The sequence below is a fragment of the Corythoichthys intestinalis genome, chromosome 14, assembly GCF_030265065.1.
Source record: "Corythoichthys intestinalis isolate RoL2023-P3 chromosome 14, ASM3026506v1, whole genome shotgun sequence".
Lineage (NCBI taxonomy): Eukaryota > Metazoa > Chordata > Actinopteri > Syngnathiformes > Syngnathidae > Corythoichthys > Corythoichthys intestinalis.
The window spans coordinates 40,782,319-40,809,623 of NC_080408.1; the positions used below are offsets into that span (position 1 = coordinate 40,782,319).

Consider the following 27,305-nt stretch of genomic DNA (forward strand, 5'->3'; position numbering starts at 1 on the left):
GCTAATGAAGGTAATAAGGGACCGATCCATTTTAACAAATAGGGCAGGGAGTGAATGATTACTGAACAAAATAATGGGTCACGAAATGTGTTTTTAACTACAATCTAAGAAGGTCTGTGAGCATTCTGAAGTTATTGATTCATTGGTTATTTATATGAGAGCATATCAAATTAATATTCTTTTTACAGCCACAGCCAGGAACTATTTATAAAATGTGGAAAAATTAAACTAATTAAACGAAAATTAAGTAAAACTAATTTATCTCCATAAAGACTTCATTGATAATTTTCAAAGTATTCAAATGCCCACTCTGGAACAGGCAGTTTGAGTACACAAGGTGTCTGTAATCAGGCAGAAAGCAAGCTACCCCACTGTCCTCCGCCCAACTTGATTTCTTGAAAAAAATATCTTTCGTTGTAATTAAACATTGAGGACTAATTAGGCACCAAGGCTCAAAGATCCTGTTTTGGTGTTACTTCATGAGGAGCCAAGAGTCAATTGGACAGCCACATTGATTGAAGTGCACTCTGTGAGGCACCCAAAATTAAAACTGGCAAAGAACGAGGATAATTGGGGGAATTTTCTAAATAAACAAAATTTGCGTGAGAAGCTGTGTGTTTAAACTTTTCAATCATCGAGTACTTCTAAGCACATAGAGTAATAGCCAGCAGGCAGACGGCTTATAATATTAGTTTGAAATATAAATAGTCTACGAATACAAGACTTTCTCCTTGAGATCCCTGTAACACTAATGTGACCTTCAATATGGCATTCATTTGTGTGTAATATATGCGGCATCTTTCGGCCCCGAGCAGCCATGTGGAGGGCGGGGGTGCCAACACACATAACATGTAGAATAATTCCCATGATGCCTTCCAGGAATTAGGGCAAATCACATGGCAAAGGTCTTCATGAAAACAAGCACACGCTTCTTGAGGACCGAGTAAACTAAACAAGGCCAGTAAAAAACCTTTTGCATAGAAGCCCATATCAATTAGTCTTCTTTGTTTCCTTGTTGTTTGCTTCGAGTGCTGACCCGATTACGTAAAATGTGTCGTGTAGAACGATAAGAGGATTAGCACATATACATTGAGGGCATTTAATACTCACACTGGAGTTTGTAAACAAGCACTACGGAGTTCAAGGTGCGCTACAACTGAGTTTGGCCTAACAACAATCGTGTGCCACACTTGAGAATTTTGTCATCTCTTGGCATGCAGTGAAATATTTAAGTACATGTCTTCCACTTTAGGTCTCGTTAAGTTAATGACTAAGGAAAAGAATATAATGTCTAGTCCTGCAAAAATGGACAGAACACAAAAAATAATATTGTAAAGACGTCAGCAGTATTTAGTGAAAGAAAAAAAAGCCATAATGGTCACTGAAATGTCTTGAAAGCGGCATGATTTGAAATTGCCAAAATGTTTAATGACAGACCAAAAAAGCCTCTTCTGGCAGATGAGGAAAACTGCATTTCTTTTGGCAAGTTACTCTTACACTAGAGCATACAAAGAAAAAAACTTCATGTACTATGAAAAACCACGAAGGAGGTTATGTTTTAGTGCTGTTTTGCTGCATAGGATACAGGTTGTTCTTTTTTGCTTGTTACATTGACATCAGAAGAAAATATGAGGCTTGTTGACTACAAAGGACAAAACCAGAGCCGTATAGATCCATAGGGATCCATTATACGATTTGACTTCCGGGTACTTCCGGGTAGTGGAGCCTCGGGTAGTTCCAAACCTCGCTTCGACGAGGGCGGACCCCATTCATATGAATGGCTGGCTGTCAAGTATATTCGGAGGTAAATTGATGGAAAAAACAGGGCCGGAGTGGGTGCTGGATTTCATTCCTACAAAACAAGACGACATGTTTTCACCAATCTGGTGTCTCACAAGTGTAATCAGTTGATTGCTGTCAGGTGCTGCTTGTTTTAGCACAAACTTCATTGGTTAAACTGTCCAAGCTCGATTGGTAGGAACAAAAACCAGGATCCACAGCGGCCCTTGAGGACAGGTTTGGACACCCATGACGTAGGGTAATATAGCTGTAATCACTTAAGCATTTTACGTACATGTACCGTAGCTGAGAGCTACGGCATTAGCCTGGCTAATGAAATATTTCAAATAGATCTTTGTTATGGTTCTTCTTGGGAAACAAAATGTGTAAAAAAAAAAAAAAAAAATTGTCATAATGACGCAATCTTGCCGTGGCACGACATGGTGAGGCGGTCCGACTCCGATGCAACCCACCACCACAGCTTCAAGAAATCCTAGCAATCCTTAGCAAGGTGTACCTAATGAAGTGGCCGGGGAGTATATACATGGGTTTGATGTCATGATGAGAGGAGAGAGTGAGGCGAATGAAATCTGTTAAATGATTAATTTTATTATTTTAGTTGTCTGAAGAATAACATGGCATGGGTGCATATGCAATTCAATTCAATAAACTTTATCCTTTGGGAGAATTCCTTCAGGGAAATTAGTTTCCAGTGCCCACACAACAGCAAAGATAAAAAGTATAGGGTGCCAGATAGTAAAAAAGTGCTAGAGAAAAAGGGATTAAAAACATGAAATTAAATTTAAAAATGATATAAGTACAAATGCTACCAATTAAGACGTACAATAAAAGGAATAATAACACCAGGTTAAAGAGGTGCTAAAGTGCTAATAGTGCAGTATTGTCCCTCCCACTAATATGGTGGCTTCTTAACAAAAAAAAAAACAAAAAAAACCTTTGACCACTAACAGGGCAAACACGCGATGCCCAATTTGCATATATGGTGCAGCAGCACTGAATGCTTAGTTGCTTTGCATGAGAGTTGCTTAAACACTGTTCCCTCACAGGTCAATGCAGTATTCCCTGAAGCACAAAAAACCTGCCGATCCAATTCCAGATGCTAACATCACTGAGTTATAAGGTCATGCCTCGAAGTGACACTTTCAACACATGAATACTACAGCACATATCATAATTACATTTAATAAAACCACTTTCTCTTTTAACATTTTCTTTAATGATGTTTACATCCTACAATGTTGTATTATTTTATTGTAAATATGTTACCAAAAAAATATGTTTTGGGAGAAGCTGGAATGAATCAATTCATAGCAATTGGGAAATTATTGAATACTATCTGACTAATTTGTTTAATATACTTTACATCTTGAACTAAACACGTAACTCATGGTAACACTGTATCAAAGTTTTCAGAGAAAAATGACCCGCCAATCAAAAATCCACTTGCGTTCAGGATGATTGTGCTTGTGGTGCAAGTGAGGGTTGTGGTGGAAGCTTGAAGAATTTTGTATATTTGAAACTCTATTCCTAGAGAAACAGTGGGGGGAAGGGATAACAGATTCAGTCAATAGCAGAGGCACAGTTGAGAATTTTCACGTGGACACGATGGAGTGTATTCTTGGATTCCAAGCATATCGCCGCCCACCGGGTGGCCCGCAGGACAACATTGACACACAACCTCATATAAATAAACGCAACATGAGAGGCAATAAGTCATTGTGCCCACATCTGTAATAATGCGAGGCTAGGTATGTACTATAATTGGGCAATATTCCACATTATCATAGAAATTACACTGATCAAATAGTCCGGTTTAACACGACTTCACTATTCATCATTGACTGTAGTAAACACAAATACTCCAGTTTCCATTATAAAATTGTTACTCTTCAAACGTATTTAGTGGTAATTGAAATGAGCCCAAAATGGTGTCGAAATTGAATATGTTTTAATATGCTCCGCGTTTCTCAAACCCTTTAATCACATTAAATTTGTTTACGCTTCTAAATCAAGCTTTTCCTGATTGATGAATTTGAAGATCTGGCCCAATTAAAGTACCACTCTAATCTTTGATGGCTCTCATTAAAGAACAGGCCACCCAGACACACTTAGGCAACATTGCATGGCTGACAGTGGCATAGAGTTGCACTGGTCTTTTTCATATGAAAAGGTTGAGGGGGGGGGGGGCTGCGAGAGGTCACAGTAAGTCAAGAAAACAAGCCCTTTTCCTGAGCCAAACATGGCCACTGCACAAAACTGAAGACTTTCCTATTAACTTAACAAGCTCCTCAAACATCTCAGCAAAGAGGTGGCTGACTGTTGAAAAATGCTAATAAATACCCACCGTCTCGTGGTTCTCAAACATCTTAAAACATTAGAAAAAACTAGGTACAATCAGACACACTCAAGTAGAGAGAATGTCAGTGCCAGGATTAGCGATCAGGCGGCATAGAATAGGATGTCAAAATATCCACATGTACAGGTGATTCACATATCACTTGGTTCTACAATTCACATTGCTGATTTGTGTACGCTCCACCTCACCTAATCACATCTCTTTTTGACTCACCCCGACTCCTCTTTCCCTTCTGCCCCCCACATGGTGTCCACGAGAAATAAAAGTTGCTCACGATAGCACCACTATATTCATAGATAGTGTAGGTGTAAAATGCATTTGTTGTCGTTGTTTGTTCTTCTCCTTCTCTGTCTCTCCGCTTCTATTTTCCTTTCTGTCCCCTCCATTACCCCTTGCTGCTCGTTGTTTCCTAATAAACGAAACACAATGAATAATCACAATGAGAGTATATCATTCTCCCATGTGATACATTAAAACTATTCAAACAATAAGGACACTCATAGATTCCCATTCTCCATGTCAAAGCAGCTGAACAGGACAGGTTAAAAAAAAAAAAAATCATTAGAAAAAAATCTAAACATTTCATTTAGTCCATCTTTCACATCTATCGCCATCAGTGGTCGTGAATGGCACACGTGCATGTTTTGGGGATGTGGGAGGAAGTTGGAAGATGCATATGAGCACAGTTTTACATATGCTCGAATTGGAACAAAATAAAAAAACAGGCGAAAATGTAGCGACCACATTATCTCACTTGGAAGTCACAATCACACTTAACCAAGGCTGGCGGTTTAAATACCATCTGTCCTCAGGAAAAAAAAAGCCCTTCAGGCTTATATGCTGCAGCTGAATTCCGTTTCTTCACAGTTCGGCACAGTAAATAATATGTTACTTTTAAAGGATTTTAGCCCATGAGGTGTTTCACTCAAAAACATGAACACAAGGATAGCAATGTTGCCACTGCATGTTTCTCGTGCTTAAAGAACCAGAGAGCCCTGCTTGTGCTTCCAGAAGCTATCCTGACATAGCGCGTTCCAATCACATAATCACAGATGACATACATGCATGTGCAGTGCTCCAAACGTCAGCTGCAAATCCTGACACACTTCTTGCGTAGATCATATTAAATGAATATGTCAGGTGAATTGGCAGAGGGGGATGTGTGAAAAGGTTTTAAAAAAAAGGCTCCATTTTGATCAGGCAGGGTTGTGTTGTCTTAATGGGGACTGATAAGAGAAACTCATGATCAAGGCTACTGCCAAACGCTTTGAAGCGCTCTTAGTGAATGTTGACTGAATCTTTAATTAAGTGCCATTTTGGGGTCCCAGACTCTTTGCATGCAAGTCAAATATTGACAGCCTAAGATGAAAAAAACAACAACAACAAAGCTTCAGCAACTTACCGTATGTACTGAAAAACTATTGTTAAAAATATCAATCTCGTGTTATGGCTTTAAGATTTTCATTCATTTCATTTCGAACATATTGTATCATTTTCTTTGTAAGGGAAGTACTAAAATATAAAATTGAAAAGCGATGAACATTTATCATATTAAATTATTGAATTATTTTATATAATAATAAAATAATATTTGATATATTTTCTTTTCTAATCTTGCAAATTATTTTGGGAAAATATATCAATGACAGTTTCTTCTCTTAATGTTGTGAATTCAGTCCCACTAGTTTGTATTTTTCAGCATATTCTTATCTCATAATTAAAAAAAATTGTCAATAAATTCTTGTAAAATGTCTACTTTACAGCAAATATGTTTTTGTCTTGTAATATGACTTGAAAGTTTCCTGCAATATTCATGTGAAGTTCATAAATGTTATTTTATTCCAATTAAACCGCAAACATAATAAACACACATTTAAACACATTTAATGCATTAAAAGTTCATCCGTCCAAATGGATCAAAAGAAAATTTCCTATGTGTTGTTTTAGCCACCGCAGCATCTCTGCCAGAGCACATTTTGATTAATGTCTCGCTATAATGTCATTATGTATTAATGCTGACCCATGAACTGGTCAAGCGACAAAATTGATTAGAATAATGTTCGAAACTCTACGTCACATTGCAAATGTTCACGTCCACTAAATTAGCGTGGGCAACACAAAAAAGTCCAACATAATTGGAGCCACTCATAGCCCAAAAGCACAAGTCACACCGGTCATGAGGTCCCAATTCAACGCTAGCGAGGTTTTCCCGAAAGCTGCTTCCGCTTAATGAATAAATTGCAATAATCAAGCAAGTGAGGGCAGTACTTATTCTGAAGCGAGTTTTTTGTTTGCCAGAGAACTTTCCTGATGTAGAGTTGGAGTTGAGCAAAAGTTGGAATATTACAACAATCGAGTCAGAATAGTCAAGGAGTCTCAGTTTAGTTACCTTTGGTACATATGACAATAACGTTATGTTCTGATTTTTTTCTTTTTTTTTTAAACTAAATGTGTAATATTGTAGACAAAAAATACAATAAAAAGGCAGAATTAAAAGAAACATCTTAATGCTTCCAAAATAAAACCATGATTTTTTTTTCTGAAATCCTTTGTGTTTTTAAAGGCAAAATGAAATTTTGTGAAAAAAAGCAGAAATTTTAAAAGACTAAAACTGTATTGTGTGCAAAACATCAAATGTCATTTTGTCAGAATAAAATTGTTTCATGAAAGACTAAGGTTTTAAAGATGCTCTCATACTCATAATAAATTTGAAAAATAATACAGGTACTGTAATTTTAGAAGAAAAAATGTGAACAAACATTACATGAATTTTAGTTTCATAAGCATGAAATCCTGGTAGAGTGGTTAGCACCAATGTTCCCCCTAAGCTGCGCGCATGCGCAATCACGCACTGCTTGCAAAAACTCAGCGCACAAGAAAATCGATGTAGCGCACAAAATAAAATTGAACAGAAACGTATTGTAGTGTCACTAGGACTGTCGGCGTCGCAGCACGACACTCCTATTGGTGCGTTCTATACGCCAACGCAGCGCTCTTATTAGTGCGTTCGATACAGCAACGCGACGCTCCCATTGGTGAGTTACTACACCACAATTGTATACAGTTGTGAGGTGCATGACCTGGGTGGGTGCAGAGAAAAATAAAGAGTGAAAAGTGAGCTAGACTCCTGTGCTGATTTACGGAAGCAACATTCCGCTGCCAATTTTGCAAGCGCTACAGTATTAATTGATATATACGTATATTTTGTTTGAACTGATATAATTTTGCTAATTAGACCAACAAAATTGTTTTCTGTACCATTTTGTATCGTAACTCGATGAGCAACAGGTGTCTAGCCAATAATGTGATACAGTTCACTTCACTTACGCTACGCAGCCCATAAGTGCCTTGCAGGTTAGCTAGCCAACAACAGTGCAGCGGAGTGGAAAATGCAAATCCTAACCCCTTATCATGGTGAAAAGAACAGGCAGCAATACTACACTCATCAAGCCGAAGTAAAAAAGAAATGTGGTTCTTTTAAGATGGAATGGCTGTCAGAGTACAGCATGTGCAAATAGAAGAAAAAGCGGTGAAACTGACTGATTTTTCTTTCTGTTTTTTTTTTTTTTTTAACCTCTCCTGTATAGCTGCTTAGACAAGGAAAATAGGAATCTTGAGTGTCCTTATTGTCACAGCAGTTTTAATGTGGGAGTTACTCCCATTGCAATTGTTCATCATGATATATTTATTAACTCACCTATGCCACAATTGGACCTTTTCCAGGCCAAAGCAGGACTCTTCTAATCGTTATAGCAGGACTCTCACATATAACATAGCACACATCTCAGGAACATTGAGACTTTCATCTTTTTCATTTTAAGTAGGCCAAATCAATCATATTAAAAGTAAACTAATGCAAATTGCTGCTGTATTTCCATTCTTTTAATAAACCATGTAACTTTCTATGGTCCAAGGTTTTGAGCAGGGGTGATACTGGTGTGTAGCCACAGCGTACACATCTGATGTTGCTCACAGTGGTCCTCAGTTTGCTCAAGGAGCTTGTGTGTCTGCTCAGATACATGTAAAATTAGAGGGAACATTGGTTAGCACATCTGCCTCACAGTTCTGAGATCAAGGGTTCAACCCTGGGCTCTAGCCTTCCTGGAGATTGCCTGTTCTCCATAGGTCTGCGTGGTTTTTCACTGGGTACTCCGGTTTCCTCACGCATCCAAAAAACATAAATGGTAGGCGTATTAGTCATTCAAAATAATCCATAGGTGTGATTGTGAATGTTTATCTTTATGTGCTCTGCAATTGGCTGGCAACCAGTTCAGGGTATACGCTGGCTACTAGAGGTGTGCAAAATTTCCGATTCTTAGATTATTCGCGATTCGGCCGTGGAAGATTCGAGAACGATTCACAAACATCCAAATTCCGATTATTGAAATATGCCAAGTAAAGCGGAAGTACAACACACTCAGCGCGCCGCGCGGTCTTCGGGACGCAATGAGGACTGAAGCGAGAGTAGCTCAACATCATGCTTCTCATTACCCGGCCCCTCGGGTAGTGCCAATGCTCAACTCACGGCTCTAGCTCAACTCATGCCACGAGATAAAAAAACACAACAACATACCTGACTGCTGCCGAAAAGTTGCTACAAAGTACATCCACATAATGTTACGGTAGATATCATTTATATAGGACTAGATGCAATATAGCTTCGGTAGCGTTAGCAGCACATCTACAAAAAGCTAGATGCGGGCGTTAGTAAATGGCCGCCATCTTAAAGCAGTACACTTCCCTGCAAGGCTGTTGTAGCGAACCTTCCAAGCGAACTTAATTAACTTTTTATCCAAAATACTCCTAAATCGGTAAAATATTGACTTGAATCTATCTTTAAAATAGTTTTAAAACTTTCACATGTCGAAAGTAAACAAAAGGGAAATTATGGAATAATGGGAGCAATTTTGACAACTTTAACGGTTGATTCACAACATTAAATTAATTGAATGTAGTTTAAAGCTGCTGATACAGAATGGGGACTGGAGTTTTTTATTTACTGTTAGTTTTGTATATTTGTTTATTATTATATGTTAACTTGATACTGAAATAGTAGTTTGGTTTAGCCTGAGAGTATTTTTGAAAAATTTTGGAACTAATGTACAAAACATTTGAAAAAAAAAGAAAGAAAAAAAAAAAAAAAGGAGGGGGGTGCATCAATAATTGTTTTAGAATCGAATCGGAGCCTCTGAATCGTAATCGTAATCGAATTGTTAGGTGCCCAAAGATTCCCAGCTCTACTGGCTACTGCCCATAGTTAGCTGGGATAGGCTTTAGTGACCCTCCTAAGGATAAGTGGTACGGAAAATGAACGAATGAATGAATGAATGAATGAATGAAATCCTACGATTGCGTGAAAAAAAAAAATACAAGGACAAAAAATTAAAATTATAAGGAAAACAGACCTAAAAACACATCTTAATCACAAATAAAAAGGGAAGTTAAACATGGATAAAACTATAAGAATGCAGGAAAGGGCTGCAACGAACGATTATTTTTACAATCGATTAAACGGACCATTAATTAAATGATTAATCGGATAAATGTCACTTTTTTCTTATTTACCTTTGTAATTTAACTTGAAGTCCTTTCAGGCATGTCCTAAGTAACAATAAATACAAAATGAATGACTACTTCCTTGGAAAATAATATTTAATTATCGCTTTCTGACTTGTACAAGTGTACAACTGTACTCTTTTAATTATATGAAATTTGTTGAATATTATTTTTCTCAGTACAAAAATCAGGAAAAGTCCAGTTCAATCAAATATAAAAAGTGATGCTGACTGACATTGTTCCTCTGTTGGCCAAGTGCTGATATAAATTTTGTCACTGACTCATTTATTTTTCTAACCAAACTAAACACCATAAATTTGATTAAAAAAGGAAAAACATTTGTCAAACTAAATTTTAACACATATTTCAAGTCAAATACTATATATTTATTATTATTATTAGCAATTAACATATATATTTATTTTACTTAAAGAGCATACGACAGGAGAAAAAAAGTCTTAAATAGCATTATTATGTGAATTAGAATCATATTTTGAGATGATTCGACAACAATTTAGCAAAGCGCAGATGACGAGAATTTCGTTTTTTAATCTGCCGGTTAGCCACGCCTACCATTATAGGGCTCTAGCGTCCCCAACAGGTGGATGACGTCAGCAAGAGACTGGGTTCATCGGTTTTACTATTCAGCCCATTGAGGGGGAATTATTCAGAACGAGGAAAACGCGACGAAGAGAGCTGCAAAATGTCATTGTTTCAGTCTCGCGACTCCAATATTTTTACAGGATATTCTTTTTATCCAAGTATTTTTCCGCAATAGCTAAATAAATGGCTTGAGACGGACCAGTCAGCCCGTCGAGGGGGAAGTATTCACAACGGGGAAAACGCGACGAAGAGAGCTGCAAAATGTCATTGTTTCTGTCTCTTTACTTCAATATTTTTACAGGATATTCTTTTTATCCAAGTACTTTCCCCAATTGCTAGATAAATGGTATGGTCATGACAAATAAGTTGCGCTAAATGGAATATGAAATAATAAAAATGCACTTTTTCGGGACGACATGGCAAAATTACTCCATAATGGTCAAAACTATCGACTTCACCTTTACCGTCGCACCTCCCGAACGATATTTTATGACACCTAAATCGGACATACAGTGGGGAGAACAAGTATTTGATACACTGCCAATGGGAAAACCCATTGGCAGTGTATCAAATACTTGTTCTCCCCACTGTATGTCATTTCCCTTCCCTGGATTCGGAGAATGTAAACAAACCAAGAGGCGTGACAGCTAGCCGACATGCTAACCCGAACCGAGTGATGTTTCAAAGTCTTCGAAGCGGAAAATCACACATAACTCGCCTGGATTATTTGACATGACGACTGGGTAGTCGATTGTCTTTGCGGACCGGCAAACCGCCCGGCGGAGAGCAATTTATAGCTAGTTCCCCGGAGGAGGGCGGCTGCAGTTGTTGTGCAGCTAACGTGCAGCTAATGTGCATGAGGAGAGCTTTTTACATGCCCATCAATGATCAAACATAAGTAGTCCTTTATTTAAAGAAAGTTTGTAGTGTTTACTTTGTAATCGTTGTATTCGTATTTGACATAATACAAAACAAGATGTTTACTCACTTCCTCGTAAGTCCAATGGTCCCACAGTAGTAGGGCTTGTTTTGGCCAATATCCACGTTGAATGGAAACCTTTTGAAACTCCAAAAAGGCGCATACGCCTCTCCCTCATAAAGCAAGATTTTTCTGCAGCTGTTTGGCTGGCGTGATGCGAAAAATAAACGTATTCATCCTCAAAATCAGCTGAATACTTAGTCCTTATACACAACAGTACGGCTGTAGAGTGAAGAGGACGCCTTCAACCGTACACGTCACAGCGCCCTCCTCCTCAATGCAAGACTGAAGCCGGAGGTCACTCATTTTCATGGCGCGGGATTAAAAAAACGGGATTAAAAAAACTAAATAAATATAGCGATCGCTTCCACACACATCCAAGCGGTCCATACCATTCAGGAGCATAAAATACCGCGTGTATTATGAAATAAACATGCTTTTTCGTGTCACATGCACTTTAAACATTCTAGCATGAATTGAATGATAAATAAAACAATAACTAAAAAAACAATGCTTTTGAAACGTGATATAGTGTCCAACACTAATGGTGTAAGCGTGGAAACTGCCACTGGATTTCTGTTCCGCTTAGTTTAGATCTGAACGTCTGCAGCGGCCCGATGCTCACTCATCGAACGCAATTTCGTTGTCATCTGTGAGAGCTGGTGTCAATGACAAATGAAGCTAAGCTAAGCTATCCTATCCCATCCCATCCCATCCCATCCCATCCCACCCTATCCTATCTTACATGAGGAAAAAAATGCATTAAAAAACAAAAAAAAAAGTAACGGTACGCCAGTGAAACGAACTCAAATGCAAACCAAAATGGTTCATTATATCCAAGTGATACGTTACACCCATGCACGAAGTGTTTAACAACCTGCTTAACTGTGCAAAGTTAATAGATTCCGCGCAAATTATATGACACGAGACTACATGATATGCGCCAAGCAAATTCCATTTTGCAAATACTAGTGCAGTGGTACCTCTACTTACGAAATTAATTGGTTCTGAAAGTAGTTACATACACTGAAAATTGAGTGCTTTCCATCTAAATGCCCTGATCTGTTCTAAGCCCCCCAAAATCCATCAAAACGTTAATGTTTTGATGCATTTTTATGTTTTATAAAAGATTGAAGTGAAAATTGTGCATAATGTAAAAATACAAAGAATAACAAATAACATTTAATACACCAATCTAAAACGGTCGGAACATGACAGGCAAATGAACAGGATGCTGGGATACACACATACACATACAGGAGAGGTCCCTTTCAGCCAATTGGATGCCAGAAAGATGCGAGGCAGTAGCAAATGGCAGAGCAGCTATAATCATGTAACATTCAGTTAACTCTGGAAGCTGCGACTAGCAGCCCACAATGTATGACGTTCGTAAGTAGAGGCACAAATGCTGCCATGTTTGTGATGTTTTAGTACGATCGTGTGCCTCAGCTGCATTGGCAGAGTCACTCGACACTGACATTGTTGTATTATTTACAGTTGCTACTGCGTATGCACTTACATGGCATACACCCGCAATTAGTTTCTGATAATAATAGATAATCAATTTCGTTGGCAACAAAATTATTAATCGATTATTATCGACTTAATCGATTAGTTGTTGCAAACTTAGTAGGAAAAAAAATGGTGATTTTAGAGGAATACTTCTGTAATAGTATGTATGTAAAAAAAGGTAACGGAATACAGACATTTTTAAAACACTAAATATAAGATAAATCAATAAATTAAGCATAAATATTTTCAGAAGATTTTATATTACGGTTAAAATACGTCATAATAGTTAAAATAAAACATGAAATAAAAAAATAATTAAGTTCCACTTTTAGAGTATAAAGATAAGATAAATAAATATTTCAAAAGAATAAGACTCATTTTTCAAGAACATTATTGGAAGAAAAGTGTTCATAAAGAGGATGTTAGTATTATGGGGGGGGGGGGAAATCATCTTTTGCATTACATGTAAACCTACAATTGAATATAATATTGCCTAATTTAACATGGGAAATAGGGCTGGGCGATATGGCCTTAAACATGTATCACGATAAATTGAGCAGATTTATCTCGATAACGATAAATGACGATAAATTCGCCCAAGCGGACTGTTATATAATTTGAAAATCTGAATCAATGCATGAAATACAGATTAACTATTTCTTGTTGATTTATTTACCAGCATTCAATTTTATATACTGTATTTAACAATTGTACATGCAGTCTAAACATTAAATTTATAAAAATTAGGGCTGTCAAAATTATCGCGTTAACTGGCGTTAATTAATTTTTTTAATTAATCACGTTAAAATATTTGACGCAATTAACGCACTTGCCCAGCTCAGACATATTTAAATGTCACTAGAGTGAAAGGCCCACCTGTTAATTGTGTTTTGCGGAGTTTTGCTGCCCTCTGCTGGCGTTTGGGTGCGACTGATTTTATAGTGTAAGTAATTATTGCCATCAACAATGGCGGGCTACTAGTTTATTTTTTGATTGAAAATTTAACAAATTTTATTAAAACGAAAACATTGAGGGGTTTTAATATAAAATTTCTATAACTGATTTAGAACTGATTTATTGTTATAATAAACAAATACAGTCCTTATGTACCGCATGTTGAAAATATATATCCATCTTGCGTCTTATCTTTCCATTCCAACAATAATTTAGAGAAAAATATGGCATATTATATAGATGGTTTGAATTGCGATTAATTACGATTAATTAATTTTTAAGCTGTAATTAACTTGATTAAAAATTTTAATCGTTTGACAGCCCTAATAAAAATGTATTGTAAGCAATAAGAATTCAAATATGAACATTTATAACAGCGTGTATGACTTGAACAATGTACATTGTCAAAATCAATATGCCTGTGCAAACATGTAATTGTAACACAAATGACTTGCAGCTTGAACAGTACACTTCAAAAAGACAACTTATTGTTAATGGCTGCTGTGATATAATTATTAAATACAAGTGTTTACTTTATGGTTTAAGGGTTTTTTCCCCCCCAGTGCATTTTTTCATAAATGCACGCACAATAAAAATAGCTGGGGCCATTTCTCGGTCATTATAAGTTTCGCCGTTGGACTGTACTTTATGCAGAATTCTTTACCATCACAAAAGCTATCAGAGGAATCACACACACAGACAGATACAAAATAACGCCACATAGTAATTGCTAGATGCAGTCCGTGCCCAATCCACTCATTAAGTTCATCCGTTTCGACCAGGTTAGAGCCTCTATCCGACTCCATAACGTTCATTTGTAGCGTTAGCCGCTAGCTAGCGTTAGCCTGGCTACCAGTAGAAAGCACTGAAAGCACCATCTCCGGAAATCGTGAGAACAAAGGAGGACAGCGGGTGAAAGCCCGTCTGGATGCCACCAAGAGTCTACTAAATGTCGGTTGAAAGTTTGGTGAACCTCCCTTAAGCCACACTCCATCACGTTTTGCTTGTAGCGTTAGCTGCTAGCGTTAGCTTACCGGGCTTTTGTTTGATTGGCTTCCTGATGATCACGTGACTCCCTACGTAAGCACATTCACTGCTTTCTTAAAGGGGAATGAACATAGACGAACAACACAGAATCAAAGCGGGATGAAAAGACTGTTTTCTTGTTTTATTAATTTACCGAATTTACCGACATGGTCAAAATTACGTCGGTCATCGTTAAGAATTTCGGTGACGGTAAATTTTCGGTTTACCGCCCTGCTCTAATGGGAAAGAAGCAATATTAAGTCAGAGATAGAGATAAGTAAGTAAATCAAGCCTGAATCTTTTATGAATATTTTTCTACACTTAAAAAAACACTTTTGTACATTTGTATATATATATATATATACCAACATCAATAAACACAATAATGAAGATCTTTTTTTTTTTTTTTTTTTTAAGAATAAAGGTAAATAGATATATAAATATTTCAGGAATAAGAATGCCATTCTTCAAGAAAACATTACAAAGTGTTCGTAAACAGGATCTTAGTATTACAAGAGGTGCAAAAAAAAGTATTTTAACGATAATAAAATAGTATGCCAAGAATGAGAATGTTGATGAAATGAACTGTTGTTTCTGGTCACTTCACAACTAAACCAGTGTTGTTTTGGCAGCCATTTTAATTTTCGTCTCAGTCTTTTGAACGAAAATACTTATTAGTCTTCTTCATATTTTAGTCATTCAACAATGTGTTTGTCTTCGTCTACTTTTAGTCAACGAAAACTCAGACAAATCTAGTCTAGTTTTAGTGGACAATTCTCAAAATGTTTTCGTCTACAAACTCCAAAACTTTTCATCCATGAATAAATAAATAAATAAAAGGTTTCCAACAATTCCAAATGAACATGACAGACAAGCACATAACTAGAGTCTGCAAGGACATCACCATTTTCATGATGATAATACACACTCAGCAGGAAAACAGCACATTATTTGCAATCAATTAAACTCACCTGGACGCTACGAACTGTATGTAAAATGTTAAAGAGTTTAAGAAGACACCAAGTCACAGCGCTAAATGCTAATGCTAACGAAAACGCCATGCTAACGCGAACGCTATGCTAACACTCCAAGTTAGTTTAGTGTGTGATTATCACTCGACATAGACCTTTAAAGGCTGAATAAAGCAACATGGCATTAGCCAAGATAGGAAAACAAAACTTACCAAGCAGCACCTGACACATATGTTTCACAAAATGAGCCTGGAATGGGCACAGGCTTACCGACTGGTGAGTAAGCGTGTGTGTGTGTGTTTGGGGGGGAGTGCACCACATCACATGAGTGACACGAACAAACACTGCTAAATGCGTTCTGCTAAATGCGTTCTAACTACACATACAATTAGAAAATATCACACATTGTGAATTTATGACGGAAACTATGGCGAATTTCCATCTCGTTCTACTGTCGTCAGACGACAACTGGCATCCATCTCGTTATGTTTTAGTCTCCCATGATATGTTTTTAATGCGTCACTGTGACATCATAGTCATGAAAAAAATTGTTCGTTGTTGAAGTATTTTATTTGTCGTCATCGTTGACGAACACTGAACAAAACATACCGTAATTTCCCGAATATAAGGCGTAACCGTGTATAATTGAATTTAAAAAAAAAAAAAAAAAAAAATTTTTTTAATAAAGGGTTTTCTGTTCGTCCCCAGTATCATTGTCTACTCTGTTAAGTTATGTTTGTGTCCCTTTTAGAAAATTCCCCATTTATTAATGACATCACTCTTCTGTAGTAACATTACACCAGTTGCGGGAAATTCAAGCAATTTTATTTTTTATATAATAAAGAAATAATTTGAAAATCAGATTGTGCTGTTTTATGAAGTACATTCAGGGTGAATAATCATGTGTCCTCTCTGTTAAAGCTACCGTAATTTCCCGAATATAAGGCGCACCCGTGTATAATGCGCACCCCAAATTTACTTGTATAATCTAGGGGAAATTATTGTACTTGTTTATAACGCGCACCCTAATTTTGGCACTAATAAATAGAAGAATACAAGAAAACAGAGCTCGTGTACAGATACAGAAATGTCATTTGACTGAATGGTGAAACACAGCACAAGCATAGCATATTGGTAGTTTAAAACATTACCATAAACTGACAATATTTACGGTAATAATATGATTTGACAACTTCTCCAATTTACCAGAATCTACGAGAAAACAAAAAAGATGTGACTTTTATTTTAAAGGCTGCTGTATAACTTGCTCATTTCATCATGATGAATAAATGTTTCTTCCTGGATTGATTCGGTAAAATGAAAGTGAGAACGTAAGTCGGAAATCTGAGAGAGCTCATCGCTGTCGACACGACAGTAACAATAGGAACTATTGTTATTTGGGTTTGAGTTTCCCAAGGGACAGATATAGTTGACAGACACACACAGGAAGATTGTGTTGTTACGTTTGTTATGGTCCGAGTTGCGGAGCTGCAATAAACGTTGACTCAAATGAGTTCAAGAAACTAAATTCTGTGCTTTATGAAGAGTGAAAAAAGCAGAATTTAACACAGACAACATAATTCGGCCGATCAGAGTGAAATACTACCGAAACAAAATGGTGACGTCACGTACCGTAATGGTCAACAACGGATCGCCGCATACGTTTCTTCAACACAACGTGGCCGTGTACATAAAAAAAAAAAAAAAAAAAAAAAAAAAAAGGTTTATAGACTGTATATATACTGTGTGTATATATATATATATATATATATATATATATATATATATATATATATATATATATTAGGGCTGTCAAAATTATCGCGTTAACGCGCGGTAATTAATTTTTTTAATTAATCACTTTAAAATATTTGACGCAATTAACGCACATGTCCCGCTCAGACAGTATTCTGCCTTTTGGTAAGTTTTACAGCAAGGTCTTTTTTGCTGTCTAACAGCGAACTCTTGTGGTCGCTTTGCGACATGGTTTATTGCTTTCTTGCCAGTTCAATATGGCTGCACGACGTCTCGGGCTGACGCCTACGTTGTAATGTTGTGCTTATATGATCCTTGGACAAGATTTGTCTGTAAGTATGGTTGTTGTAAAGAATGTACATATTATGTTAGTAAGCGAAATGTTATATTTTTTGTATGAGACGGTTTTTGTTTATGTTTAGTGAACCCGTATAGCGTGCTAAGCTAACGTTGTTGCTAATGCAATGCTTGTGTACTTTTTTTTGTAGTTTCACTACGGTCTAAAGAGGACAGTGGTTTGAGGCCATTTTATTAATAAATCAGATGAAAAAGGAAGAAGTCTGATTATTAAGGCGTCGTTCACTAGCTGTCTAGCTTTGGAAAAAGTAGACGCTTCGGAGTGAGGACAGCATAGACAGATTTAAATGACAGTAGAGTGAAATGCCCACTACAGTCCTTATGTACCATATGTTTGTTGTATATATCCATCTTGTGTCTTATCTTTCCATTCCAACAAATTATTTTACAGAATATATATATAATTTACAGAAAAATATGAAATATTTTATAGATGGTTTGAATTGCGATTAATTGCAATTAATTACGATTAATTAATTTTTAAGCTGTAATTAACTCGATTAAAATTTTTAATCGTTTGACAGCCCTAATATATATTTCTGTCTCCATCCATGTACCCGTTTATAATGCGCACCATGATTTTACAAGTTGATTTTGGGGAAAAAAAGTTTGCGTTATATTCGGGAAATTACGGAAATAATTTTGTCAATTTTGCTGCTTTTTGGAACCGCTTTGAATGTACTTTCTTTGCAGTTGGTTGTGGACGTGAAAATCATCCATCTTGGAAGAACAGCAGGGAATGTCAAAGTAATCAACATAGTGAGAATGGTTGGTAGTTGAGGCAAGTCAAAATTGAAAAAGCTTTGTGTTCTCTCTACAAACACAGACACAGACTTTCCACTCTTTGCTTTGGCATTTGATGTGTCCACGTCCCTTTTTTTCTTATTTTTCTCGGTCACGGCTTGGAAAAAGAAAATCTCAGGGAGGAAGCCTGAGCAAACATCCTGAGCTAAACGCAGGTACACATCAGTGAAGCTGGCGTTAATTGTGTCGGCTGTGACATCGACACCAATGGACCGGGGTGATCCTCAGAAGACGGGCAAAGTGCCTGCTGAATGAGCAACTGCCTCAGCCAAAGCACACAGAAGACACTCGGCGCAGAGGCGGTAGCGGGCATTCTACCATCTGGACATGTTTGACCTATTCCCAGCCTCTCCTTCATCACTGACGGTGCTAGACGTCCAATCCATTTGAACTTGGAGGGCTCACAGTGAATGATCATGCTGGACTGCCAGCCCCTTCATGTTAAAATGGATTGGCCGTTTACAGCCCTCCATGGTAGTTAATGAAATAATTCTTCCATTTTTGTCTGACACCACTCAAGCTGTGGCATCTCTTGATTTTCGTTGTAACCTTAATTGGAGGATACATACTAGGTTGGTTCAATCAAATCAATGGAAGCACAAAACATCATTCAACATTGTCATCTTTTAGAAGGGCTTTTTAAAAAAAAATTTTTTTTAGAACGGTTTTCATTCAAGTGTCTAAAAGGTTTCAGAAACAAAGATGTTCAAAAGTGTCAAAATTACCTTGTATTTTATTTTTGTATTACTTTAGGTAAAATTCAACTGACTGTGTTAAATGTGTATGTGGTATTGTATAAATCAATCAAAAGCCTTTTGATCAAATCGTGGCAGACTTTGTAATATCCAAAAATATCGTATCGTTACATGTTATATGAAATTACTCATTTACACATTTACCGTGACAAAGCAACTGAGGTCTGGCCTGAGCTGGAGACAATTTGGTGACCTGACGATGACCCTCTTCATTTCCAAAAGATCTTGTGGTAAAATCAAGCATGTTTAAGAGAGCATTTAAAGACTTTTTCAAGACTCAAAGAGAAGTCACAGAGATTAATTCTGTCCACCACTGTGAAAGTCTCCTTGAGACGTGCTGGAGTGCACAAAGGCCAAAAAGAGACATGGCTGGGACATTTCAGGAAACCATGACTTTTTTTACTCATTAGCTGGATCTTATAGGTGGAGATGAGTCATTTTGCTGGGACATGTTGCAAAACAGTTGTTGTAAATCAACGGTAATGCATTTATAACTTGGCAGGTTTTTGATTATTGTGTTATGCAATATGCAGCGGTGCACTACTGGAAGCTAAGGCTGTTCGATTAATTAATTTTGAACCGAAACAGACTTTTCCAGTTAAAATGATGTTCAAAACGTTTAAATCGGTACGCTCGATTTTCATAACCACACCATTTTGGTTTATCTAAGCCGCCGTAGTTTCTCTGCATTTCCACTTCCTCCCACGAGAGAGCGGCATCTTAAACAATAAGAACAACAACAACATGGCTACCTGCGATTTAGCTACTTTTGCCCAGCCAACTTTGAACACAAATTGCATAACGCTATAAGTAAGTGTATTATCTCATGATGAAAAGTATTGTTGTATATGTAGAAGGATTGCAGTGGATTGTCAAATAACTAGCAGCCTGTAAACGATCAACACTTCCTCATTTACTTCCTCTGCACACATTTATGGACAACACAACGACAGACAGTAATATAACGCCATGTCTGGCTGAGTGTATATTGTACTATACCACAAGTATGAAAGTATACTGGACTGTCTCAGGAAATTAGAATACACAATATTCTAATTTTTTGAGACAGTCCTGTGTATATATACAGGACTGTCTCAGGAAATTAGAATACACAATATTCTAATTTCCTGACTGTCTCAGGAAATTAGAATATTGTGTATTCTAATTTTCTGAGACAGTCCTGTATATATACACAGGACTGTCTCAAAAAAATTAGAATATTGTGTATTCTAATTTTCTGAGACAGTCCAGTATGTGTCTGTGTGTCTGTCCCTCTGTATTGTTTTCTAGTCAAGATCGCCGCTACTAGATTACAGAAACTTAAATCATGCCATGTTGGTTTTTGTTTTAATATAATAACATATTTTGGGAAAATGCATAGGTCTACATCTGAAAATTGAATCTAAATGCACATTGTTCATTGGCTCATTAATTTGTCTGATGTCTTTTGTAAAGATGAGGTGCTCATAAACCGAAGGGACCATTCTGTTTGTTATCTTCGCTGGGGTGCATATTTGTGTTTGTTTAGATAAGTTGATTGCCACCTTGCATATTAAGGGTGTAACGGTACATGTAAAAGTAATGAACCGTTTCGGTACGTAGTAGTCGGTTCGGAACGGATGCGTACCGTACGTTTCTGACGTAATATAACCCTTACTTTTCGAGGCTGTGAGTCGATCAGGTTACAGTTACTTTGTGTAGAATATATTAACTCCGTCTTCTCTCCTATAATGAGGACCAACACGGTAGGACAGTCCAGAAACGTCAACGGCTCGACAACGTGGCCGCGGCGAGAACGCAGTGAAATGCGGGAGTTAGTCAATCAGCCAATGCACACCAGTCGCAGTGCGGCCGCATGTTAGATGCGTCCCAGAAGCAGCTCAATGCGACGCACGCGAAAAGAACTGCAGAGTTTATTATTTGAAGCGAGACGCGGCCCTCCTGCATCAATACTACTAGCTAGGATCGGGCCGGAAGTCACTCGTGTAATAATACGGTGGATCCGGTCGATTTTCAAACTAATATGCAATCGTAACCTACTTTTTGAGTCCATCAGATCTCTTGAGTGGTAGATCGGGGCACAGTTGACTTGTCTTTGTTGATTTACGGCTTTCTTCTCTGCTATAATAATAACCAACACGGCCCCGTGTTCAATACAAAGCCCTCCTACCACAATAAAACAAGTAGGAACTAATATTGACATAGGAACTGAAGTTGTACAACTTAAAATATACAATATCAATGAATACTATATCACATTTGTAAAATATAAACACATAATAAAATAAACAATAGCCCAGTGAAATAAAATAAATTGAAATGAGCTAAAACACCTGTACTTAAATAATAAGAATAATACACACATCCTGCTTACACATTTAAATTTATTCATTTCTGTGTGGCGCTTTAACTTGAGAAAAGCCACCAATAAAGCTTTTGAAAACCGTTCATAAGAAAAAAAATGTTTCATTGAGGCATTTCATTCGTAAAATACATGTTAAAATCTTTGTCATTGGGATTGCTTTTCTCTTTAGCACAGGACTTTTTTTCTTCTTTCTTTCAGAAAGAAAGCTGACCAATACGCGGGGTCTGAAAGGCAAATTGTTGTTGGATTATCTTTAAATACCCGCAACTTTTGGAGCAGAATTCTAGCTTTATTCATGTTGTATAATGTTCCTATTGTTGAAAGCACAAAAGTGTGTAATAAACAACTAGCACATTTATATTTTGCATTTTGTTTTTTTTTTACTGTACCAAAAATGAACCGAACCGTGACCTCAAAACCGAGGTATGTACCGAACCGAGATTTTTGTGTACCGTTACACCCCTATTGCATATTGTTATTATTGAGTAACAGTTTTGCACTTAACATTAATTTATGCAAGTAAGACAACGGAGAAATATGACACCATATCACCCTGAGCCTGACTGCCTACCTATTTCACCTGACTGACTTGATTGACTGGCTGGCTAGCTGATTGGCAAACTGACTTGCTGACAGACTATTTGGTTTCAGATTAACTGACTTACTTTCACATTCTGCTGTTGGTCATATTTTGTTTTGTTACAGAGCCGCTCAGTGGAGGCATTCCCGACATCGCACGTGCAGCAAATTCCAATTTATTAACAGTTGTATATAAACGCAGGCGATCCAAGAGAATGGTGCCGAGATATTATCTTGCTGGTCACCATTCGACACAAACTTTCGAGTCGCTTTGCAGTTTAGTAATTTCGCCCCTGACTTCCTTTTCTAATGTTTGATTTTGTTTCAAATGGTATTTACACTTTCTTGTTTCATTATCGCTTTAATTAAGAACAGAGCTGGAGTCTGTTGTATAGATAAAATGCCCTTAATCCCAAGGGACTGTTCTGTGTGTATTAACATTAGTGCTGCAACGATTAATCGATTATCTCGACTCGATTCGATTAGAAAAAAGATTCGAATTAAAATTTGCTGCTTCGAGTATTTGTTTTATTAAAATGGCATTGTAATGGTTTGTTTTGAAAGTGTTTGCATTTAGTTTTATTGATTTGGGTGGAAACACTTTCCTCTAGTGGCAACAGTGAATATGAAATTAACTCATTTCACATGGCTGAATCCAGCTGCTCCCGTTTTAGACCAACATAAGCTAAGTGTTTGAGTTAGTTTTTTAATGCATTCAAACATTAGTTTATAGGTATATTTAGCCATTTTTGTGGGAATATGTGTTTGAACCATTTGTTAAGAGCATTGTAAAAAAAAAAAAAAAAAAAGGTTAGCATTTTATAGGATTTAAGCTAGAAGACTTTTGTTATGTAAGTTAGCCAATTGTTCTTTGGTTGTACTTACGTAGATCCTCGTTTATTTTATTTTTATTTTTTTATACCGTTTGAGGCTCAGCTCAGGTATTTTAATTTAGTATGTTCCTTATCCGATTACGCGATTATTCGAATTAACTAGTTCATCGATTAATCGACAACTAAAATAATCGCTAGCTGCAGCCCGAATTAAGTTAAATTCACTGGCGCGTTCGGTTGGAATAAAGAAAAAAAAAAAGTTTGAATAGAAGACATTCCTGTACGGTGGCTGAGTGGTTAGCACGTCCGCCTCCCAGTTCTGAGATCAAGGGCTCATTCCCGGGCTTCAGCCTTCATGTGTGGAGTTTGCATGTTCTCCCCGTGCCTGCGTGGGTTTTCTCCAGGAACTCCGGTTTCCTCCCACATCCCAAAAACATGCATGGTAGGCTGATTGAACACTCTAAATTGTCCGTAGGTATGAGTGTGTGCGTGAATGGTTGTATGTCTCCTTGTGCCCTGCGATTGGCTGGCAACCTGTTCCAGGTGTGCCCTGCCCACTGTCAGTAGTTAGCTGGGATAGGCTCCAGCACCTCCGCAACCCTCGTGAGGAAAAGCAGCATGGAAAAGGAATAAATGAATAGAAGACATTCCAAATACTTTGTCATTATTATTATTTTTAATTTTTTGCCAAGAATTCGTAATCAAAATTTGAAAATCGGTTTTAAGAGAAAATATTCAGGATTTTCTTGTCAGGCAAAATCAAACAGATGTACTGGAAGCTGCATGTTTCAAATGTTTTGTTGTTGTTGTTGTCGAGCTGAGTGAGAGAGTAAAATGCAAGGAACTGCTGCGAAATACAACCACAAAACGGACAGAATGAGCATCGTTGTCAGATCCTTTCAAAATATGTAAAGGTTTCTCTAATGAAGTGTCAAGAGACACCCTGCTTGTTGAATGCTGTCAGCAATGTGCGTTAAAGGGAAGCAGCCCTGGCAGATGACATCAAAATCACATTTTCCTAGCAAGCGCATGTTTATCAGATGATGAGATAAGAGAGTTCTTACCAGGCAGAAGGTGCAGAGCAGTGAGATGAGAAGCCAATCCAAACTGTCGAGCATCGCAGCGGAGCCCATCACTGACCTGCTACTGTCACTTCTTCCTCTGAGTCCTCCCAAAGAGGTGCTGATGATGCTCAGATTTGAATTAATTTATCGACTATTCCTAAATGGGGTGTGTACTGTTTTTTTAATCACTCCATGTGCCCTCTTTTGCCCTTTATACGCTGTAATCCAGTCATGCTTTTAATTTTCTATCATCTGAACACTTATGGGCTCAGCAATGCTCACTTTATTTCCCTTTTTTTTCTTTTTCTTTTTTTGCATATGTGTCTTTTAAAACCCCCCCTGCCCTCCCTTTCTCGTGAAATTACATCCACATGTCAGCACTATTTATGTCGCTCTGCCTTCTGCGGTGGGAAGTTCAAATGAGTCTTTGTAGGGAGAAGAGAAAACCCAACGCTGTATTTTTAGGTCTTTTTGAAAAAAGTCCCACTCAGACTTGGAGCCATGACGCTTTATTCCAGCCACGTCTTCCAAAAGAAAGCTTGGTTAAATTGTCAATCAAAACTAATAATTAGAAGCCAGGTTGCTGCAGGCGATGGGATGGAGTGTCACTCAATGCTGACACCATCCGCTGCGATGGTTATGTCCCCCGTTGCGAAAATACACACTACTTTTCTCAATAATTACCACTTTTACGCATTAATTTGCGAGGCGCCATCGCGTATTCCACGTGTGGCAGAATGTGTGACACTCCGAGCGAAAATACAATCGAACTTTATCCTTTCGCCAAAAAGAGCAAACTGAAAAGAAAGGAAGACTATGTCCCTTGTTGAAAATCGTCGCAGAGACACACAAAAAGTAAGTTTGACGCTCCAGATGTGTCAAACAGGCTTGCTCGCTAGTCTCGCTCTGCACTAGTGAGTGACTATGTGGGCATGGAAAAGAGGAGGGAGGGAGGAAGCGGAGGCAGGTAGCAGCCGCTCATTGGCTTCCGCCCTCTAACGTCGGAGTCAAAACCACGACTCCCGACGTGACATATTTTCTCAGCCCCTCAAACAAACTGTACATTCAAGACATCGCACAGCCTTGGCCAAAGCGCCTGCCCCCCGGTTCAGCCTCTCAAAGGATGCATCTTGTAACTCTGAATTACACAGACAGAATGCAGAGTCCCCATTTAAGTCAATCTCATGATTAGGAATTTAAAATATTAGCTACATGATGTATGAAATATTTGCTCAGGGAAAACTGTAAAAATCTTGGAAACCATGGTAAAATTGATTTAACAGTTGTCATGGTATCCTCCAAATAAACTTGACTGGAGGCACTGAGGGCCCTTTTGCAGTACTGTATATGGGCAATGTACTATACGTTTACCTTGTGAAAATATATTAACTCATTGCCTGCCTGTGGCCAGTGTTGGTAATCTTACTTAAACATTTAAAAAATATATAACAAGTGTTGTGTTATGCATTCAATAACATCTTTTACATAAAAGTTGTTTATTAACTTTTTATTAATTGTATTGTAATTATCCTATCATTAACTGATTGAATTGAACTGATTTTTTCAACCCCCCCCCCCCCCCCAAAAAAAAAACCGTAGGTCACACATTTTACTTTTTTTTTTTTTTATTTTACCTACATAACAGTGTAATGGTATACAAACTGGGAGGGCTGACAGGGGGGCCTGCAGCTTCTCCCAGTCAAAATGGATTGTGCATTTAGTGCCGGGGTGCCCAATCCCGGTCCTCGAGAGCCCCTATCCAGCTTGTTTTCCGTGTCTCCTTCCTTTAACACACTTGAATCAAATGATCAGCTCATCAGCAAGCTCTGCGGCAGCCTGATAACGATCTTGATTAGTTGATTCAGGTGTGTTAGAGGAGGGAGACATGGAAAACAAGCAGGATAGGGGCTCTCTAGGACTGGGATTGGGCACCCCTGATTTAGTGTGATCGATGGTACTACATGTCTAATCTGTTAAATCTGAGAAGGTGAACGATGCCATTAATGGCAATCATTCACTGACATCCCTTCCAGTTCAAATGGTTTGGATGTCTTTTGCACTCAAGTGAATGAGTTACCATGATCGACATAGATGATGACTGTTAAAGTGCCTGTGACACGAAAAAGCATGTTTATTTCATAATACACGCGGTATTTTATGCTCCTGAATGAAATGGACCGCTTGGATGTGTGTGGAAGTGATCGCTACTAGGGTTGTTCCGATCATGTTTTTTTTTGCTCCCGATCCGATCGTTTTAGTTTGAGTATCTGCCGATCCCGATATTTCCCAATCCGATTGCTTTTTTTTGCTCCCGATTCAATTCGAATCATTCCCGATAATTTTTCCCGATCATATACATTTTGGCAATGCATTAAGAAAAAAATGAATAAAACTCGGACGAATATATACATTCAACATACAGTACATAAGTACTGTGCTTGTTTATTATGACAATAAATCCTCAAGATGGCATTTACATTATTAACATTCTTTCTGTGAGAGGGATCCGCGGATGGAACGACTTGTGACCTTGTATATTGTGACTAAATATTGCCATCTAGTGTATTTGTTGAGCTTTCAGTAAATGATACTGTAGCCATGCCCAAATGCATGATGGGAAGTGGAACCATGACTGTGCATAGTGCTACCAATTGATACAGTGGGAAGAACAAGTATTTGATACTCTGTCAATGGGTTTTCCCATTGGCAGTGTATCAAAATCTTGTTCTCCCCACTGTATATCTTCTCTGCGTTGGGAAATAACATATGGTGATAAGAAAAAGATCAGTTGCTACCTTGCTTCCCCACATTGCTTCCCATGATATTTCTAATTGTAGGGAGATTGATTGTAAGGCTTTAGCTAATCAAAAAAAGGCTCCAAAAGCTGCCAAAATTCACTCTACTCATTTTACGCTGCCTTTTATCTCTCTATATAGGTAAAACGGCACCATTACAGATTGAGCGCGACAATGCGTAAGTGGGACGTGCAGCGCATGCATTAATTGCGTTAAATATTTTAACTTGTACATTTTAAAA

The 27,305-nt window shown here is 37.7% G+C and overlaps 1 protein-coding gene across 1 annotated transcript in view; it reads right to left on the bottom strand.

Annotated features, from left to right (window-relative positions):
- The window catches only part of pth1r (parathyroid hormone 1 receptor), a 131,609-nt gene extending 106,415 nt beyond the window's left edge, over nt 1-25,194 (bottom strand). The window contains exon 1 of the mRNA XM_057857479.1: nt 24,270-25,194. Coding sequence (XP_057713462.1) covers nt 24,270-24,338 — 69 coding nt within the window. The 5' untranslated portion in view covers nt 24,339-25,194. The remainder of the gene's footprint in view (nt 1-24,269) is intronic.
- Between the last annotated feature and the right edge of the window lie 2,111 nt (nt 25,195-27,305).